Genomic DNA, 13936 nt, shown 5'->3' with positions numbered 1-13936 from the left:
CCTAAGTGAAAATGTCGGAATTGGGCCCAATTGACCATTTTCCCTCCCCGGTGTCATGTGACTCGTTAGTGTTACAAGGTCTCAGGTGTGAATAGGGAGTAGGTTTGTTAAGTTTGGTGTTATCGCTCTCACTCTCTCATACTGGTCACTGGAAGTTCAACATGGCACCTCACTGGAAAGAACTCTCTGAGGATCTGAAAATAAAGAATTGTTGCTCTACATAAAGATGGCCTAGGCTATATGAAGATTGCCAAGACCCTGAAACTGAGCTGAAGCACGATGGCCAAGACCATACAGCGGTTTAACAGGACAAGTTCCACTCAGAACAGGTCTCACCATGGTCGACCAAAGAAGTTGAGTGCACGTGCTCAGCGTCATATCCAGAGGTTGTCTTTGGGAAATAGACGTATGAGTGCTGCCAGCATTGCTGCAGAGGTTGAAGGGGTGGGGGGGGGGTCAGCCTGTTAGTGCTAAGACCATACGCCGCACACTGCATCAAATTGGTCTGCATGGCTGTCATCCCAGAAGGAAGCCTCTTCTAAAGATGATGCACAAGAAAGCCCAGTAAACAGTTTGCTGAAGACAAGCAAACTAAGGACATGGATTACTGTGGTCTGATGAGAACAAGATAAACTTTTTTGGTTCAGATGGTGTCAAGCGTGTGTGGTGGCAAATAGGTGAGGATGAGGTCAAGCATGGTGGTGGGAGTGTCATGGTCTGGGGCTACATGAGTGTTGCCGGCACTGGGGAGCTACAGTTCATTGAGGGAACCATGAATGCCAACATGTACTGTGACATACTGAAGCAGAGCATGATCCCCTCCCTTCAGAGACTTGGCCACAGGGCAGTATTCCAACATAATAACGACCCCAAGCACACCTCCAAGATGAACACTGCCTTGCTAAAGTATCTGGTGGTGAAGGTGATGGACTGGCCAAGCATGTCTCCAGATCTAAACCCTATTAAGCATCTGTGGAACATCTTCAAATGGAGGGTGGGTGGACCCCAAGCACACCTCCAAGATGAACACTGCCTTGCTAAAGTATCTGGTGGTGAAGGTGATGGACTGGCCAAGCATGTCTCCAGATCTAAACCCTATTAAGCATCTGTGGAACATCTTCAAATGGAGGGTGGGTGGAGGAACGCAACGTCTCTAACATCCACCAGCTCTGTAATGTCGTCATGGAGGAGTGGAAGAGGACTCCAGTAGCAACCTGTGAAGCTCTGGTGAAATCCATGCCCAAGAGGGTTAGGGCAGTGCTGGAAAATAATGGTGGCCACACAAAAAAATGGACACTTTGGGCCCAATTTTGACATTTTCACTTAGGGGTGTACTCACTTTTGTTGCCAGCAGTTTAGACATTAATGGCTGTGTGTTGAGTTATTTTGAGGGGGCAGCAAATTTACACTGTTATACAAGCTGTACACTCACTACTTTACATTGTAGCAAAATGTCATTTCTTCAGTGTTGTCACATGAAAAGATAGAATAAAATATTAGCAAAAATGTGAGGGGTGTACTTACTTTTGTGAGATACTGTATACACATATCTAAAAATAAAAACATATACATTTCTCTTGAAGTTCTCTAATAAACCCGTGGTTTCCATACTGTGAAACCTTGCAGGTCTCTCCGTCTATTCAAAACATATTTATTTAATTTTGTACATGAAAGAAATGTTATTGATCAATTATAAATTACATTGTTTTTTCCCCAGAATAGATCTCACATGTGTTTATTCTTTCTCACTTCGAAGTGTTGAGGGGAACGAGGAGAGAAAGGCTGAGATCTAAAGAGTTTTAATGTCTGTTTTATAGATTCTTTGTCTTCTCTCCGTGGGGCGTCTGTCTGTAGGACTGAAAAGTACTCCTCCTTAGGCACTACTTTTAGAACACATAGAGGGGAAGCCTCGAACGGTTTAGGAAAAGCAAGCTAGGGAAAAGCACCACCTTTAAATTATTAGAGGTTCACCACCTGTATTATATCACTCAAACCCTTTACCAAAACCCAAATACAGCCAACACTTTTTTTATTTTCTAGCTTTGGATGGAGGACCACTTAGAACCTTTGCCAATTATTTCCTTGTTTAGTAACTAGGACAAGAAGTAAGCAGAAACATATCCAAGACATGTGGAGTGCACCCAGTCTGGCATCCACTCAACCTGGAATTACCGGGAATAGTTCAGTCCTCATTGTAGTGCACAAATGGAGCCATCATTAGATGCATTAATGCAGTGGTCCTCAACTCCGGTCCTCAAGGCCCACTAACAGGCCAGATTTTAAGTATTACCTTGGGGAGATGGAGACTAGAATCCTGCAATCACTTAGCAGCAAATGAGATCAGTGCTGTATCTTGGCCTAGGCCAACAAGGCCCAGGCCTAGGGCGGCACTTTGCAGGGGGGCAGCAAAAAAGCTGCACCCTGCATGAAAAAAAACAGCCTCCTCCCGGGTCCCGCCCAAAAAGAGTCTCCGTTGGCTTGCGCTACACTTTTAATATAGTGCCAGTCTTATGGGGTGAATTGGGCCAGGGGGCAGAGTCCAGGAGGCAAATCAGTCTGGCAACCCCATAAAGCAGTCAGTGATGAGGCTGCACTGATAAGGCCGCACAGATGGGCACTGATGAGGCTACGCTGATGGGCACTGATAGACTTGTGGTCTGTGGTTCACAGATGACAGGGCGGGTTGTAAACAGTAAAGGGTGTGGCCTTTACAGGAATGGGTGGGTCATATGTAAATTAAGGGGTGCACAAGTTTAGTTAGGCCTAGGGCAGCACAAAACCTATATACACCACTGAATGAGATCACATGTGATGTCATTTAGTTATCTTGCAAACCTGGCCTGTTAGTGGGCCCCGAGGACCAGAGTTGAGGACCAATGCACTAATGGACCCACTGGTTGCACCACTGACCTGCTGCTCAATTTCAGCATTGTGAGATGTCTCTTCCTCTGGCATCTGCAGCCAAGCTAAAGCAAGAGCAGGTTGGCCAATTCTTCCAAGGGGAGTACAACTAGTACTACTAAGCCTGTGGGGATGGTTGCCCCTCTTAAGGTGGCCGAGGACTTAAACCACAGGGCAGTAAGGACACTCCATAAAGTAGAAGGGGAGTAGAAGTAGTATTACAAATCCTCAGAATGTCTAAACAAGGTCTCCACTCCCCAATGCCACCTATATAAGCCAGTCCTGTTGTAGAATTTGAGCCTGATAGCATGGAAGGTCCCTGCAACTAACACAAAGGGCTTGTGTATTGATGTTCCAATGATGTCCCTGCTAGGTTTGAGGAAACATTAATAAAATTAGACATTTTTTGGGCTTTTCTTTTATTGTCTATGAGTCTTTTTTTTTCCCGGGTTTAGGTGGGCAGAGCCACACTCTCTCATGTGTTGTCCTGAAAGATATGTAACAATCAGCCTTCACCATCTGCTGGGTTATTACTCATCAATGAAGCTCTTTGCAGTGCACACTTGCCCTAATCAGGAGAGCTTAGGTAAACTGCTGGTCATTCAGCCTATGCCTGATGAACAGGTTTGTTTGGCTTCTCATACCCCGCATACAGGTCTGCCTGACTGTTCATGCCCTGGATGATTTCTGTGAATTGCCTGGATTAAATTTGTACTCAGATTGTGTGGGCTTACCCTGATCTTTAGCCTGTTACCTCTGTTACTATCAATCTGTTCTCTGTCTGCCTGTCTGGACTCTTTCGGATCGGTTTGTTTTGTTTGATGACTTTACTAAGATCTGCTGTTTGCTCTGACCATCTGTCCATGGACTTACACCACATCTGTCCTACCTCTTAGTCCTCGGTCGCCCCTGTGACATAAGGAGTCCATCAAACTCTGTGAAAAAAACATTTCCCACACTTTACAGATAGGTTCCTGTGTGTTACATAGTTTGTAAGGCTAAAGAAAGGCACTAGTCCATCCAGTTCAACCTGTGTAGGTGTGTGTATTTAGGTCTCTACCTGTTCAATATTTTGCCCATCCAAAAGCTTTTTAAATTATCAACACTTCCTGCCGAAACCACCGATGGTGGAAGGGAGTTCCACACTCTTGCTGTTCTAACAGTAAAAACTCCCCTACGCAGTTTTAGGTTAAACCCACTTCTCATCCAACTTCATAGGGTTGCGTGTCTTCTTGAGCGACCTAAGACTGAACAGTTTCCTCCCTATGCTGGAATCACCATTTAGATATTTGTATATCACTACCATATCTCCTCTTAAGTGTCTCTTCTCCAGGGAAAATACTGTATATACTCAAGTATAAGCCGGGTTTTTCAGCATGTTTTTTTATGCTGAAAAAGCCCCCCTCGGCCTATACTCGAGTCACAGTCTCACACTTACCTTTTCCCCGTTCAGTGCGCATGGTACCGCTTGGTAAAGCCCGTACATGTTTGGCTATTGCCAGGCAGACGACGCATGCGCGGTGACATGTTGGTGCCGGGCGGCGCCATTTTTAAATGTAAGACGGAGAGGTAAATGAGACTCCTCTGCAACTCCTGCATCCCCTCAGGAGATGCAGTGCTGCAGGCATGGTACAGGGGATTCTCTTGTACCATGCCTGTACCATCTGTGCCATGCCTGTACCATCTCCTGTGTCATGCCTGTATCATCTCCTGTGCCATGCCTGAACCATCTCCTGTGCCATGCCTGAACCATCTCCTGTGCCATGCCTGAACCATCTCCTGTGCCATGCCTGAACCATCTCCTGTGCCATGCCTGTACCATCTCCTGTACCATGCCTGAACCATCTCCTGTGCCATGCCTGTACCATCTCCTGTACCATGCCTGAACCATCTCCTGTACTATGCCTGTACCATCTCCTGTACCATGCCCACAGCCCTGCATCTCCTGTACCATGTCCACAGCCCCTGCATCATGTCCGCAGGCCCCTGTTTTGGGTTTCGTGGTGGTCCAGTAGCTGCTGCATTTCCCACCCTAGCCTTATACTCGAGTCAATACGTTTTCGACTTATACTCGAGTCAATATGTTTTCCCAGTTTTTTCATGGTAAAATTAGGTGTCCTCGGCTTATGTTCGGATCGGCTTATACTCGAGTATATACAGTAAGTTTAATGTTTTCAGCCATTCCTCATAACTGAGATCCTCCAGTTCCCTTTATAAGCCTTGTTGCCCTTCTCTGGACTGTCTCCAGTTCCAGCACATCCTTCCTGAGGACTGTTGACCAGAACTGGACAGCATAGTCAAGCTGTGGCTGTACCAGAATTTTGTAAAGTGATAAAATGATAGTTTTATCTCTTGAATCAATACACTTTTTTATGCATGTTAAAATTCTAGTGGCCTTGCTTGCTGCAGCCTGGCATTGGAAGTTTTATCAGAAAAGTCATGTAAGGAGTCAGTGCCGGGACAAGGTCCTCTAGTGCCCAGGGTGAATATGACAATTTGCACCCCCCTCCCCACCCAAGGTATATGAGCATTATGTGTCAGCAAAAAATCCCCCCCCCCACTCCAAAAAATTGAGCGGTAATCTGTAAGCTCAACTCAAATCCTCTCCACATATGCTTCCAGCACGATTTGCCCCCCCCCAAAAAAAAAAAATTCCCCTTCCTAGCACAAATCCTCTACCCACACTCCAAATCCCGCCCTCCCAGCACAAATTTGCTTCCCCCATCCTAGCAAAAATGCTCCCCTCCCCCAAATTTTCCCAACTAACACAAACGACCCCCAATCATCACTACTAGCACAAATCCCCCTCCCCAAAAAATTTCCATCCTAGTAGAATTACCCTCGCCCCCCCCCCCCCACTATATTACTTTTTCTAGCACAAACCCCCAAATCTCCCACCCTAGCACAAATCCTCTTCTCCTATCTCCCCTCTCAATACAAATCCCCCCCAAATCATCACTTCTAGCACACCTCCCCAAATTTTCCCTCCTAGAAAAATTTCTAGAACTTCCTGCCACCCCTCTAATTACCCCTCCCAACACAAATCCTCTCCCCCCCAATCTCCTTGGGGTGCCCCCGAACCTTACATGATATCACAATGCTCAGGGCAGCCACCCCTCATGCCCGCCCCTTGTCCCGGCCCTGTAAGGAGCTCTCCCTTACCACCGCCTGCCTCAGGGCTGTGATATATGGGTCAAAAAGTACAGGTGATGCCTAAAATTTCAAGCATTTCTCGTTACCTCTTTAATGGCAGCCATCTTGATCGTCTCGTAGTAATGCAAAGGGGCGTTAGGGAGGTTCATGTCGTACCCAAACCCAGCAACAGATACCTCGTCACAGTTGTGAAGTGCCATCGTAATAGCCACGCTGCCCAGGGTAGGAATGTTCTGCGAATGGAATAGAGATTTAAGTAAGGAGCCATGTAACAAAAAGTGTAAACAGACATCACATATTTCAGCGAGCAATATGCACCATATGCCAGGGATTTGTCAGCAGCTTTCATATGTAAAGTGGATGAAGAGTATTTAAAAATACTTTTTTAGATGTAGATGTGAAAAAGATCAGATCAATGCCTAACTCTGCGTGCCCCTCTTTGGGTGTGCCCCCTCCCCCCACGTCATGTTGGCTTAATTAAAAAATAAGAAAATACTCTAAATGCCCAAAATACTTACCTAAACCCATTAACATTTGACACGCTGGGTCCCAAATTCTTCTATCTTCTTTCCTGCAGGGAAGGCGATGGGGTCCTTTCAGGCTCCAGGAGTCATGACTGGTAAGCATGGACACAGACTACCACGCTGGATTAACTGGTCATACTTTGTTCTTTTTTATTTTTTTGTTTACTTTTGTTAAGGCTCGGTTCACACTAGGTCGCTCCGACTTAGGGGGTGACTTCGGTGCGACTTGCACGGACTTCATAAAATGAATGTCTATGCAAGTCGCTCCAGGTCGCCCCAAAGTAGTACAGGACCCTTTTTCTAAGTCGGAGCGACTTGTGTCGCTCCTATTAGAACCGTTCCAGTACTACACTATGGGACGGGACAGTGCACGACTTGTCAGGCTGACCAAGTCGCCTGACAAGTCGTACCAGTGTTAATGCGGTCTTACACACATTCTTTGCTTACAGTAATTATGTGCGAAGGGGAAGCCACAATTCTGAAGTTGGGCCTTTTGGGGGGCTATTTTGACAAAATTTTGCCATTGAACAAAAAGCATTAAAGTCAATAGGGAAGATAAATGCAATTTGGGTGGTTTAAATAGTGCATTGGTCTTTAACCACTTCTGGACCGGAAGATTTTCAGAGACCCTAGAGAATAAAATGGAGATCATTGCAATATTTTTATCACACTGTAATTGCGCAGCGGTCTTCCAAACGCAATTCTTTTTGGAAAAAAATCACTTTTTTGAATTAAAAAATAAGAAAACAGTAAAGTTAGCCCAGTTTTTTTCCATATTGAAAAAGATAATGTTGCGCCGAGTAAATAGATACCCAATATGTCATGCTTCAAAATTGAAAAAAAAATGGCGACAGACTTTGCTACTTAAAAATCCCATAGGCGACACTTTAAAAATTTCTACAGGTTACCAGTTTAGAGTTACAGAGGAGGTCTAGGGCTCAAATTATTGCTCTTGCTCTAACGGTCGTGGCGATACCTCACAAGTGTGGTTTGAACACCATTTACTTATGTGGGCAGGACTTCCGTATGCATTTGCTTCTGCGCGTGAGCTAACGGGGACAGGGCGCTTAAATCTTTTTTTTTTCCTATTTATTTTATTTATTATTTTTTATTTTTACACCGTTTAAAAAAAAAAAAAAAAAGTGATAATTTTTATTCCTATTACAAGGACAGGTCCTCTTTATTGTGAGATCTGGGGTCAAAAAGACCCCAAATCTCACATCTACACTAAAAAAGGAAAAAAAAAAAAAAAACAGTTGAAAAAAAAAAAATCGGCCCTTTAAACCAGTTGCTAGTCAACGACGTTTGACGTCGCTCCGGTCCGCCAAGACCATAGAGTCAAGTGAGGGCCATCTTGCCCTCACTCGAATTCCTGTCTCAGAGGACCTGGGACCAGATCGTTTACCCTGCTGCCGGCGGGTCCGGTAAGCGGGTAAAACGGCCAGAATGCGGCGGTAGGGGGGGGGGGGCACCTCTTCCGCCGCACCGTAAGGGTGATCCCGTGGCGGATCCGCTGCTGGGACCACCCTTATCTGAAAGCCGGCCGCCCGCCGTTTAAAAAAATACTGGGGTTATGGCAGCTATCCGCTGCCATAACCCCGGTATTTAGCTTTAACCACTTTAGCCCCGGAGGATTTGGCTGCTCAATGACCAGGCCCTATTTTGCGATTCGGCACTGTGTGACTTTAATGGACCATTGCGCGGTCATGCGACGCTGTACCCAAATAAAATTGACGTCCTTTTTTTGCCACAAACAGAGCTTTCTTTTGGTGGTATTTGATCACCTGTGCGTTTTATATTTTTTGCGCTATAAACAAAAAAATAGCGACAATTTATAAAAAATAACAATATTTTTAACATTTTTCTATATGAAATTTTAAAAAAAAATGTAAAAATCAAAATTTTTTAACATTTTAGGCCAATTTGTTTTCTGTTACATATTTTTGGTAAAAAAAAAAAAAATCGCAATAAGCGTATTTTGATTGGTTTGCGCAAAAGTTATTGCATGTACATGGGTGTGCTTAATACAAAGATTATCATTGGTGTTTGTTATAGACCTCCCAGTATTAATGAGGAGTCGAACACTCAGCTCCTTACACAGATAAAAAGGGCTGCAAGGGCTGGGACAGTGATAATAATGGGGGATTTTAACTACCCAGACATTGACTGGAGTAACGGCACTGCTGGAACAGTTAAAGGGCAAACATTTATAAACCTATTACAAGACAATTTTATGGTGCAGTTTATTGAGGCCCCGACTAGAAATGATGCTCTGCTGGACCTGCTAATCTCAAACTATGCAGAGGTTATTACCAATATTCGTATAAAAGAACATCTAGGTAGTAGTAACCATAATATGATTTAATGTAATGTTAGCTGTAAGCAATAAACGCATACAGGAAATATAAAAACACAACTTTAAAAGAGCAAATTTTCCAAGAATGAGGGCTGCTCTCCGAGACTTAGACTGGGAGGGAATATTGGCATCGATAAACACAGAACAGTAATGGGAATTCTTTAAAAAAAAAAAAATGTACGCAAACTCACTGCAAAGTTTATTCCCATGGGCAATAAGTTTAAGGCTCCATGTACACGGGACGTTGTAAATGGCCGTTTAGGAGCAGTTGGGAGTTTTTTTTAGAAGCCCCTGAACCCATCTACATTTTATCTTATCTGTCCATGTACACAGGGTCCTTTACAGTCATTTGCAGGCAGTTGAGTTCAGGGACATTTTTTGGAACGCAATTATTTGCATTAGAACGTGTGTTTCCCGGAGTTTGAAACGCAGAAACGCGGCCAAACGTGATGAACATACATTCAGCCACGTTCTACGTTTTTTTGCTTCCATTCAAAATCAATGGTTCCCTATGGGAGCCTTTTGATTTGAATGGAAGTCGCACCCCAAGTCGGATCAGGATGATCCGACTTGCGGCACGACTTGCCCTGTGAGAATCTTGAGGGGGAACTCCATGCCAAAAAATGGGAAAAAAAAACGGCGTGGAGGTCCCCCCCAGGTTCCAAACCAGGCCCTTCGGGTCCGGTATGGAATTTGAGGGTAGCCCCACGCCGAAAAAAAACGGCGTGGGGTCCCCCCCAAAATCCATACCAGACCCTTATCCGAGCATGCAGCCCGGCAGGCCAGGAAAGGGGACGAGCGAGCGGCCCCACCCCCCCTGGACCATACCAGGCCCCATGCCCTCAACATGGGGGGGGTGTTGGTGCTTTGGGGCAGGGGGAGCTCTGCACCCCCCACCTCAAAGCACCTTGCCCCCATGTTGATGGGGACAAGGGCCTCATCCCCACAACCCTGGCCGGTGGTTGTGGGGGTCTGCGGGCAGGGGGCTCATCGAAATCTGGAAGCCCCCTTGAACAAGGGTGGCCCCCCAGATCCCAGACCCCCTCCCTATGTGAATGGATATGGGGTACACTGTACCCCTACCCATTCACCCCATAAAAGGCAGTGTATGTAAATAATGACAGGAGATGTTTTGGAAATTTTATAAAACATCTTCATCTGGACTTCTCCGCTCCGGTCTTCTCCTCTCCGCTCTTCTTGTCTTCTGCTCTTTTGCTGTCCCGGCGTCAGAACTAGCCTTGCAGCACGTTTTTTCTAACGTCCCGTGTACATGGAGCCTTAAAGGCTAAAAAAAACCTATGTGGCTCATGGCCAAATTTAAAAAAGCTATAAATAAAAAAATGTATAAAAATATAAAAATGAAGGAACACTATCATTGTTTAATTGTTACAAATAATATAACAGAATATGTAAAAAAAAGGAAATCAAGGACGAGAAAAATTTAAAATGAAATACAGATTGCAAAAGATAGTAGGACAAACCCCAAACAATTCTTCAAATATATTATTACTAAAAAGGTCAGGTCTGAGCATGTAGGCCCTTTACAAAATAATCTGTAGTGGGTAACTGGGGACAAAGAGAAGGCAAACGTATTAAATACTTTCTTCAGCTCTGTGTATACAAAGGAGCATGGGGGAGCTCATGACCATAATGGGGGAAGGTATTGATGCAGCCCCAAATGATCCACAATGGCTCACAACAACCCAAATTTTTCAAAACCCAGTTGTCATAGGGACAAAAAGTGAGGTGAAATCTTCTGAACAGGGGTACAGACAGCACAACAAAGGGTACAGAAGTGTTAACCCTTCCCTATGCTATTCAAAAATATTAAAAAATATTCTTTTGGCTAGAGTTACACTTAAAAAATGTACCTGTTCCGAATTACAAACAAATTCGACTGAAGAACAAACCTACAGACCCTATCTTGTTTGTAACCCGGGGACCGCCTGTACCTAAGGCAGGTGGTCGGCAAGTGTTTAGACAGGGAACTGTCCAGCATCTCAGGTGGTTCAGCAAGAAGAGAAATTGCCAGACACAGCAGAGGTCGCAGGTTCAAACCTCGGTCCTGGCAGCTCTATTAGATCTATGTAGCCCTTATTCTATTGAATTTACTGGTCTTATCAGGTGGCTAAAATGTTCCTTTTTTATTCTCATCCATGTTTTCATGCCAGCTGAAGCCTATACAAAAATTCTCTGGTTAAAAACTTGAAAAAAGTCTATGAGTTGGCGCAATCTGCCCTTATAGAGGTCTCTGGAATATTTTCAGTTGAAATAAGGTGAAAGTGAGCAGATGAATTGTCGGGAGAAGCTTATTTATAAATATTAATTTGGACCCGTACTAAACAGGCCCAGTGGCCCCGGTGAGCAGGTTGGGTGTACAGTGACCGATGAAGGCTATTTGTGAAGTGATGGATTGTTCTCTCTCCCTCCTTCCGCTGGCCCTGTGATTGTGATCTAATGGCTCGGGGAAGATTAATACGATTATCTGTGTGCTGCCTGGCTTGTTGGGATAAGTGAATGAGATGGAGAGTTAGTTATCTGTCTGAATGAGAATCATCAGCAGCTTGGCATGGTGACATATGGGCGATTAATCTCTCTCCCCGCTGATTTAGTGCTTCCACCCGCCTGCTGAGCTCCGGTTTGCTCAGGCCAGACGTGAACAATAAGGAATTAGGCGCTCGTTCTCCTCTACAAGTCTCTAGTAAATGAAAACTGAGAGGTAAATATCAGATGACAATGGCATGTCATTATCTTTATGATGACTTGCAATCTGTTATTATAATGCTGTTCCCTCTGGGTCTTTCCTCTTCCAGTCTCACATTTCATTACAGGCCCTCTTTATTCATTTTTCTGCTTGTTAGGAAATGGCGAGCAGGCCACGGGCAAAGGTTCTCACAATGTATTTCCATATTTGAGGTTCCCACAAAGGCCAGTCCAGATGGTTCCCACCAAGGTTGCATGGATACACGCAGAGTCCAGGAGATGGTTAATGCAAGTTCTTAGCCAGCAGGTGATTTTGGGTTTGTTAATCTCTTGGTGCCGAGCGTACGCAAATATGCGGCCCAACTGGACTTGGGTTTTTTTTTTCTGTGGGGGCCACATATTTGCTTATCTGCCTTTGTGCTGGGAGCGTGCCGTACAGCTGGCTCCCAGAACACTTCAGTGCAAAAATTCATGGTGGAGAAGCACAGAGCACTTTACGGATTTTTGCACTGAAGTATCACCCACTGAGATTTTATGGACTATTTTTTGCACAATATTGTAATTTTTTTCATGTTATTTCTTTATTATATTTTTATTGCTAGCACCTTCCACTTTTTTGCACTTTATGGACTATTTCTTCATATTATTTATTAATATTTGATCCGATTATTGTTGAATTATTAGCACTTTTTGCCGTTTTTTTCTGGCGCAGCACTATTTGAAATGTATTCATTAGGTCCATATAGAGAGTCCATAAAAAGAGTAAAGAAGAAGATCCTCCACACACCAGTGGTTGACAGATAGATAAATTTGTGTCACCAAACACCACGTGAGCAGGGCCGGTGCTTCCACTAGGCAAACTAGGCAGCCGCCTAGGGCGCAGCCAGGAGTCGGCACTCTCTCTCCATCATTAATTCTCCATCATGAATGATTATTGTGAGCTGAGGCGAGGGGTGGAGGTGAGGGGAAAGAAGGGACAGCGGAAAATGCCAAGTATCTTAGGCAGTGGTGGAACTACCAGGCCCTGGCTTTCCACCACTGTTGGAGGGGCCCTAAAAGGCAAGAAGGGAGCCCCCCAGAGTGCATCCTGCATGATGATCCTCTTCAGGTGGATCTGAGCGGCAGGAAGTGACTCTCTGCACTGAGCTGGTGGGCAGCCGTTTATTTCCCTGGGTTGGTATTACGCAGGGAGCGGAGGAGAGCTGAACCTTAGCCAGAGCTCGGCACTGGAGGGCGGAACCTTTACTGGGGCAGAAGCAACGAGGCACCAGAATGGTCTGAGGAGGCTGGTGATGAAGGACGTGTGGAGCTCTCTAACTGCTGCTTTTCCCTCCACCAGGAGCCACCGCGTTTAACAGGGGTTCGGGGTCACCAGGTGTGCCATGAGGAATAGGGGTCCCTGGGTGTGCCATGGGGGATTGGGGTCCCCAGGTGTGACACGGAGGAACATCAGGGTCCCCAGGTGTGACACGGAGGAACATCAGGGTCCCCAAAATAGTCTAGCACCGGCCCTGAACATGAGTATAAAGTAATCTGTTTACCAGACAGTATTGACTCTCAAATTACAGAGAAGTCAACACCAGCATGAAGATACAAGGAAAGATGGTATTCTATCAATAAGCTGTCTTGTCACGATCAATGAGGATGTGATGGTGATAAAGAAAAAAACACTTTCCCACATCCAATCAAATGCAGGATCACATCAATAAGAATAGGTTGTGGCTAATAGCGTGCTTACATCCCAACATTATGACCCTTCTTGCGCGTTTCGTCATCCAATGACGTCTTCTTTTGTCAATAAAAAAAAATCAGGAGACATCCATTACCATTTACCACCAAATAAAAGCCCAATTTGTCCTGAAAAAACGCAGCCTAATCCCCCTGGATGCACAAAGTAGTTGTGATGATATGTACGGTTTTACTAACACATGTCAAAGTTGCAAAATTATGCTTAGGCATTAACATTTGTTTTACCCTTACACGCAAATGAGTTAAAATTACCAAAGCTGAACCCCAGCATCATCAAAATGTGGTGCAGCTTCTCCCATTGGTGGTGTAGGAGTTGTAGTCCTGGGGACAATTTTCCATCTGGGCCTCTTTTTAACACGTGTCAAGAAAAGATACCCAATACTCAGTAAATATGACCTCCGGCCTTCCCTCCAGTCTTGCACAGTTGTACCAGCTCCTTTCCTGTCCTGAAATGGCTTCCTCTAATTTCACTGTACACTGTGAGCTTCTCACAATGTGCATTAGAATCTGCAGCAAGTCATCTAGCACCTTCCTCCATAGCCCATCCCTT

General features: G+C 44.9%; 1 protein-coding gene across 5 annotated transcripts in view; it reads right to left on the bottom strand.

Annotated features, from left to right (window-relative positions):
- ST3GAL3 (ST3 beta-galactoside alpha-2,3-sialyltransferase 3) overlaps positions 1-13936 on the bottom strand; it is a 742392-nt gene that overhangs the window by 7560 nt on the left and 720896 nt on the right. For all 5 annotated transcript variants that reach the window (XM_082265014.1, XM_082265013.1, XM_082265016.1 and 2 more), the window contains one exon: positions 6141-6287. In XM_082265014.1, the coding sequence (XP_082121140.1) occupies positions 6141-6287 (147 nt within the window). The remainder of the gene's footprint in view (positions 1-6140; positions 6288-13936) is intronic.

The sequence above is a fragment of the Pelophylax lessonae genome (genome assembly GCF_965119305.1).
Source record: "Pelophylax lessonae genome assembly, chromosome: 8".
NCBI classification, from domain to species: domain Eukaryota; kingdom Metazoa; phylum Chordata; class Amphibia; order Anura; family Ranidae; genus Pelophylax; species Pelophylax lessonae.
This window is presented reverse-complemented; position numbering and strand designations above follow the sequence as displayed.